A 6,944-nucleotide genomic window follows, 5' to 3' on the forward strand; every position below is an offset into this window, starting at 1 on the left:
CTCCCACCAACTGAGCAACACCAGTCAGGGCTATCATTTTCCTTTCTATCCAATCCCAGAGGTGTTTCCTTGCTTTGCCTTCTCCCACCTCCCTAACCTGTCACCAGTGGATTTCGAGTAACCCACTTGAGTCTTCTCTTTTGATTGTAATATATAAATTAAGGTGCAAAACTGCCAATCTCTGGATCAGTGGTTCTCAACCTTCCTAATGCCCCAACCCTTTAATACAGTTCCTCATGTTGTGGTGACCCCCAATTTACTGTTACAAATTGAACATAATTAAAGCATAGTGATTAATCACAAAAACAATATGTAATTACATATGTGTTTTCCGGTGGTCTTAGGCGACCCCTGTGAAAGGGTCGTTCGACCCCCAAAGGGGTCGCGACCCACAGGTTGAGAACCGCTGCTCTGGATAATTTTCTCAATACATTGAGATTTTTGCCTCCCAGCAATTGTCAGTTGGGCTCAAACTCACAAAAAATCTCTGTAGGTTTGAATGTCTCTTACATTGACATAACCCAAACGGAGTGCAAAGAGGAGCTGGGGGGGGGGGGGGGGCGGGGGTGGAGACAACCCCTCAAAATCCTCAAGCCGCTTTTAAGGAACAGATATATAATAAAAACATAAAAGAAACCATATTAGAAATGCACAGAGGTCTGCAAAACAAGCTTTTTCATTCCCAAAACCCAAACCAACACAAGGGGAGAAAAACGAACGCAATGCCTACCTGTGCCAAAGTCTGACCCTGCCCCACGGAGACACGCCCCGGCACGGATTCCGAAGAGGAAGTAGAGGGCTGCGGGGAGAGGAGAGCGAGCCACATGCGGGCCTACAAACGGCAGCAGAGCAAGCTCCACTTTGAACGAGGCGCCTCTTCCCTCCGGCAAACCCGGCGTTGCTTTGTCACTGGGTGTGCCCTGGTATGTCCGCTCTGTGCGGGGGGAGTGGGAGGGGAAGGAGCCTGCAGCCACTGGGCCGATGGGTGCCGCTGGCTCCAGAGCTGCTGTCCCTGCAGTACCTGGCCTTGTCCCGCCTCCCACCGCGGGTGTCCCGGTCCTCCTCCACCTGTCTTCCTCATGGCCCTCAGATGCCTGCTCCACCTCCCACTCCTGGTCATTGTACCCACTTTGGTACCAGCCGGGTGGCCCCTTGGTATGAGATGTGGGAGGAGCTGGGGGCTACCGCCGCTAATAGGCGGGGTGGACAGGGGCGGCTCAGCTGCTCCTGCGGTGCCGCCAGTAGGTCCTGTTGGTTGGTCCTGTTGGTTGGCTGCTGAGGGGCCGCGGCGCCACGTGCGGCGGCGGCGGCGCCACGTGCGGCGGCGGCGGCGCCACGTGCGGCGGCGGCGGCGCCACGTGCGGCGGCGGCGGCGCCACGTGCGGCGGCGGCGGCGCCACGTGCGGCGGCGGCGGCGCCACGTGCGGCGGCGGCGGCGCCACGTGCGGCGGCGGCGGCGCCACGTGCGCGCGCAGGGTGCACCAGGCCAGGCGCTTTGACGCAGCTGCCCTCCGTCAGTGGGCTCCTCCCCTCCCTGTTCATTCTGGGCTTCCAGCCTCTCCTGTTTCCATGGATGTGGATCCCGCTCTGCCTTGAAACTTTACTTCTTGCCGCTCACTCAGAAGCTTTAACAGAGGCCTGCTCCGGAAAACAGTTTCCTCAATTTGTTTTTGTAACTTGAATAGTAAACTCAGTTTAAGAGAAAGGTTCCCTCTATGTTTTTCAAGGGACTCGGGCATGTTTACAGCATGATCATTTGAAAAGGGGAGTTTATTGAATGGTAATAAGGTTGATTCCTTATCTCCTAGATTCCCCTCCAAGAAACAGGGCAGTGTGTAATTTGATGCACGCATAACATCACTTTCTCTTTAAAGCCCAGCTGCTGTGAAGGCTGGTGACCGGTCTCCGTCTCTGTGCGAGGATGCCCGCAGCTCGGTGCGGGTGTCCTTCCGGCCTGGCAGTGCTTTCATGACCGGTCCTTCTACCAGTAGTCCGTCATCTGTCAAAAAAGAGGCCACGTTTGATACTGAAGGTCTCACGGGACAGCTCTTTGTCCGTCCACAGCCATCCCTCCCAGTCAGATAACTGGGAATCAGCAAATACCTGAGTGCCATTTAGAGAGGAGAAAAATAAACCCCACTGAATCCTATGATTGTCAGCACAACAACAGGAGAAAAGGTATCATTTTAAAAAGTGGTTATTTACTGAGAACATCCCATAGTGTGGAATAGAGTAACTATATTTAGGATTATTCCATTGGTCCTCAAGGGCCAATTTTGGGTTACTAAAGAAATGCCCAGTCTGGAAGACCCACTCAGTGAGACAAATGCCTAGGTGAGATCCTATCAAGGGAAACGTAGAGAAATTAGTGGCAAAGGAGTTACTTGAGTAGATAGAAGAGACGGGCCAAGGCTACCTACCACTGGGCTGGGCAAAAAGAGTGGTTGGGGCATATCCTCTGAACAGTTTCATGGAGATCAATCAATTGACCCTTTGCTTCTCTTGAATATTGTAAAAAGTAGGAGAACAGAAGTGCCCAACAGAAGGGTAAAAATGGAAGTGGGTGTGTGATGCCTAGAATAGAGGTGATAGGAAGTAGAAATGGGTGACACTGATCTGTAGTTTAATTCAGAAGTATCGCCTTCTCCCAACCCAGACGTCTCACTTTGGGGTTGAGAGTATACAGGAAGAGGAAGACTTGGGTAAGTCCCGAACTTATAAAGTCCCTTGCATAATTCCTAATTGTGAGTGGTAAATGTATTAGAAATTATTCTGGGCACAGAAAACATTGTGTGGTTAAATAATAACAGATTGCATTGGCCAAATCTGGGCAACTTGAGCATTCAAAAGAATAATGATAATAAGGTCTAACATAATTAACTTAAAGAAGAGCCCATGAGTTCATAATGGTACTCAAAAGAAAAGAGGGAGCTATTACTTATAGAATAATGCAAGCTAATAAATGTAGAAGGAATAATAGAATTAGAAAAAAGTGTCACTTTTAACCACCAATGTAGTAATCAACTCAGACACGGATTATCATTGATGTACAGTTGGGTAAAAATTTAAGAGTACAATTTTCACTGATCCCAAAGTTTCACCCCACAGCTTATTTATTAATTACCAAGGAAAGATAAAACTTAACAATGGAGAGACCTGGAAGATACCACCTTCACCAAGGGATCAAACTTAGCATTACGGGCCACTTGAAGTGATAAGGCAGGAAGGACATATCGCCTATGTCGTATTCTTTCCAAAATAGTTTACCTTGAATCTAATCATGAGCACAGACAAATCCAGACTGTGGGACAACTTCTAAGACAACTGTCTTAGACACATAAAAAGTTCCAGTGTCATAAAAGGTTTTTTAAAAGGCTAGGAAAATTTTTTTAGACTAAGAAGACAAAAGACATGACCTGTGATGGCTGATCTTTGAGTGGATCCTGGATCAAAACAAAACAGATTTAAAGAATATTTTTGGAGGGGGAAAAGAATATTCCTGGCTTTTGGCCAAGTTGGAGTAACTAGGACCAATTTAACCTCCTGTGGAAAACAATTTAAAAAACAGACAAAATATGTAAGAACAGTTTTCAAGGAATTTCACCTCACACAATGGAGAACAGGGAGCCCAACACATAGGAAGTAAATGAAGTGAGACCTATGATTGCCCTAGCTTATGGCTCTGAGTTTCCAGGTCATGATGGAACTAAGAGTCGGGGAAAACCAAGGTGACTAGACTTTACAAAGCAGAATACTGGAAAGCAAAGAGGTCCGCTGACAAGAACTCTGGGCATATGCAGAGAGATCTCTTGAGTATTCCACAAAGTACTCGTCAGTACATGTGTATGAAGAATTGCTTGAAGCCAGGAAAAGAACCACACAGTGTTCCCAAAAGCCAGCGATTAAAAACTACAGTGTCTACAGGCAAAAGACACTGGACAGGATTAATGGCAGATTAGACACTGCAGAAGGAGCAAAGATACGTGAATTTAAAGCATAGCAATAGAAACTATACAAAGTGAAATGCAAGGAAAAACAAAACAACAAAAATGAACAACTGTGAGGATTAAGTAAACTAGGATATGCAAGGTGGCTGATACACAGCACATGTTTGCCACATATTCCCTTTCTCTGTTCTTTCCTTAACACATTGTTTGCGGGTAGTTTTATCGCGCGCTAACAGGTGGCGCGGGCCATTTTTGCTAATTTTTTGCGCAAATGGCAACGTTCAGTAAAATTACAATAACTTTAGTTTACGTATTTATACGTTACCCGCATTCTACCGCTAGTCTATAAAAAATGTATTAATACGTGTCCCGCGCTCTACTACACTGGTAGAACGTGTAAACACGTTTCCCGCATACAATGTGTTAACCTGAATTCAAATCACTGAATTCAACTTTGCACCAGGCCCTGCCCCACCGCCCTCCCTTTCAGCAAACACTGGGGGAGGCCTGTTTCTCCGCCTCCACCTGCTCTGAAGTGATCAGAGTTCAGAGCGCTCAGTGGTCAGAGAGGGAACGACCAGCAGCAAGCAGGACATCTGCACTCAGCCGTCTCCTGAGGCTGAGCTGCCCCACTGAGAAGATGAAGGTCTTCGTGGCTGCCCTCTTTCTCCTCCTCCTCAGCCTCAGCACTGCTTCTGCTTCTGCTTCCTACAGCCAGGCAAGTGAGTCCACCTGCCCCTGTAGGGCAGCGATGAGCAAGGGGACCGGGGCAGCTGGCAGTGAGGTGACACCAAGAACGCTGTCAGATCTCTGTCATCATCCTTGGGGCCTCTCCCCATCCTGCACGCTTAGCGCTCTCTTGAAACTCTTCCCTTCGTAAGCAGCTGGGCTGTGGTCCAGATCCTTCTGGGGTTGGGCAGCTTTGGGAAGATGGGTCAAGGTTATGTCAGAAGTCCCAAGGGATGAGCCTTTAGGAAGAGGAGCCAAGGAAGTAACAGAAAAGACAACAATAAATGTATGTGCTGAAGAGGCAGGCAAGGCAAGTGGATGAGAACAGCCTGCTCTCTGGGAGAGCAGACAAAGTGTTGGGTAGGCAGGCTGAGCGATGTTTGGGGCTAAGCTCAGAAATGAGGAGTCTGAACCTAGACACCCCTTCCTGGCACAGACTGCTGGGACTATCATGGCAACCAAAAGGGGTCCCAATGGGATGCTCACCCAAGTGTGCCATTTGGGGTTTCATGACTCCCATCTCCACCCCACCCCACCCCCAGCCTAGATCTAAATAAAGTCTATGGGAAAAGGGAAAGGGGAAACGGGTTAAAAGGTTTTGGAGCTACAGAATGCTTGGGAACTATGGAGAACAAGATTTGTTTCACCTTGCTTTACCCCTGCTTCTACCGTCATTTATGAGGACCTGGTGACAGGGAAGGGACCAGTCACTCAGTCCTTCCACATACCTGCCTTCTGCTGCCCCAGCCCTTTTCTCCCTAGGCTGCCCTTGGCTTGCAGTCGAGCCCAACTCTGCCTGTATAAATATTTGGAGGAGCAAGGGTCGTGCACACCACATAATCTGCCCACACGCTCTCAGGATGCCCTGATCTAAACTTTGTTTTGAGAGCCAAGGACATTAATGTCACTGTGTGCAGAGGTGCATATGGTGGGATAACAGTGCCCTCTGGGAGGTCAAGCAGGCTTATGCGATGGGTTCAGGCTTCGAGAAAGAGAAAATGGCTCACCTAAAACACAAGTCAGCCAAATGGTGAGCTCAAGATGTTCCAAGCCTTGCCACCAGCTGTGCTCAGTCCCTGCTAACAGATGGCTTTGCCATCAAAGGAGGGAAGTGCAGTGGACGGGAGATGGAGGTCATGGGCTCCCTCTCTGCCTCCTCGGCTCAGCTTTCAATGTGATTCCCTCAGGAAGTCCGATGTCGGTGAACATTTCACCCAGCTGCTGCCTGAAGTATGAAGAGAAAGTATTACCAAGGAAACTGGTGGTGGGATACAGAAAGGCCTTCAACTGTAACCTGCCAGCAATCATGTAAGTACTTCCCTACAGATATTTCTGTGGAAAAGGAAGGGGAACCAGGGACTGGAATGAATGCATAAAACCAGTAACTCTCCATCTCCATACTAGAAGGAGGAGAGTAGTGGTTAAGGGCTTTGACTCTCACAGGACAGGCCTGGGTTAAATTCTTGATTTTGCTACTTATAGCTGTGTGACCCAATAAATAGTGCTCATAATGAAACCCAAGCCTGAGGGTCTAGGCTGGGTGGGGAAGGGGTTGATGTGGTCTAGAGGCTAGAGAGGGAGGCCCTCTGATGGGGCCAAGATGGGGTAGGCCTAGGCTAGCCCCGGGTAAGCTAGAAGTGGGGGATTGTGGACTGGACCCCCACTCTACTCTATGGCCCATGACAGTCTAACTTTGTCTCCACAGCCTCGTCACCAAAAAGAAACGAGAGATCTGCACCAATCCCAACAACAAATGGGTCCAAGATTACATCAAGGATCCCAACCTGCCTTTGCTACCCCCCAGGAAGCTGCCCCAGGTTAAATCCATCTGATCATAGAAAGGCCCAGCCCAGCTCCCCAGCTCCTCATGGTAGTCAAGCCGCGGTGGGAGCCCAGGCTCAGGAAAGAAAGGTGTGACCTATGAAAACGAGGGCAGCCTTGTGGTCTGAATGACAGTCACATTCAGAGAAAGGAGCCCGTGATCCAAAAAATAAAAGTATTTTGAAAATTTTCTCAATCTCTGGAGGAAATGCCAGAGTTAAGGGAGGTGAGCAGGCATACATTCTTAATACACAGAAAAACGCCTTCCACATCTTTCCCCTTGCTCACAATCTCTCACCGAACACCAGTACAACAACCATTCTAATAACTGCATCCCGCTCCCAACCAGCCTGACTCATTAAGAGCTCCACAGAACTCTTGACTTTTCTTGTCCATCCTTATCCTATTTCTAGATCTCCCCCCCACACCCCGCCCTCTATTTTTTTT

The 6,944-nt window shown here is 48.7% G+C and overlaps 1 protein-coding gene across 1 annotated transcript; it reads left to right on the forward strand.

The window, feature by feature from the left end:
* Nucleotides 1-4,587: 4,587 nt before the first annotated feature.
* Nucleotides 4,588-6,508, forward strand: CCL16 (C-C motif chemokine ligand 16; the record flags this gene model as incomplete). The annotated part of the gene is made up of 3 exons (XM_081110728.1): nt 4,588-4,669; nt 5,864-5,984; nt 6,382-6,508. The coding sequence occupies 3 exons, from the start codon at nt 4,588-4,590 to the stop codon at nt 6,506-6,508; spliced, it is 330 nt and encodes a 109-aa protein (XP_080966854.1).
* Nucleotides 6,509-6,944: the final 436 nt, after the last annotated feature.

The sequence above is a fragment of the Myotis nattereri genome, assembly GCF_964212035.1.
Source record: "Myotis nattereri genome assembly, chromosome: 16".
NCBI lineage: Eukaryota > Metazoa > Chordata > Mammalia > Chiroptera > Vespertilionidae > Myotis > Myotis nattereri.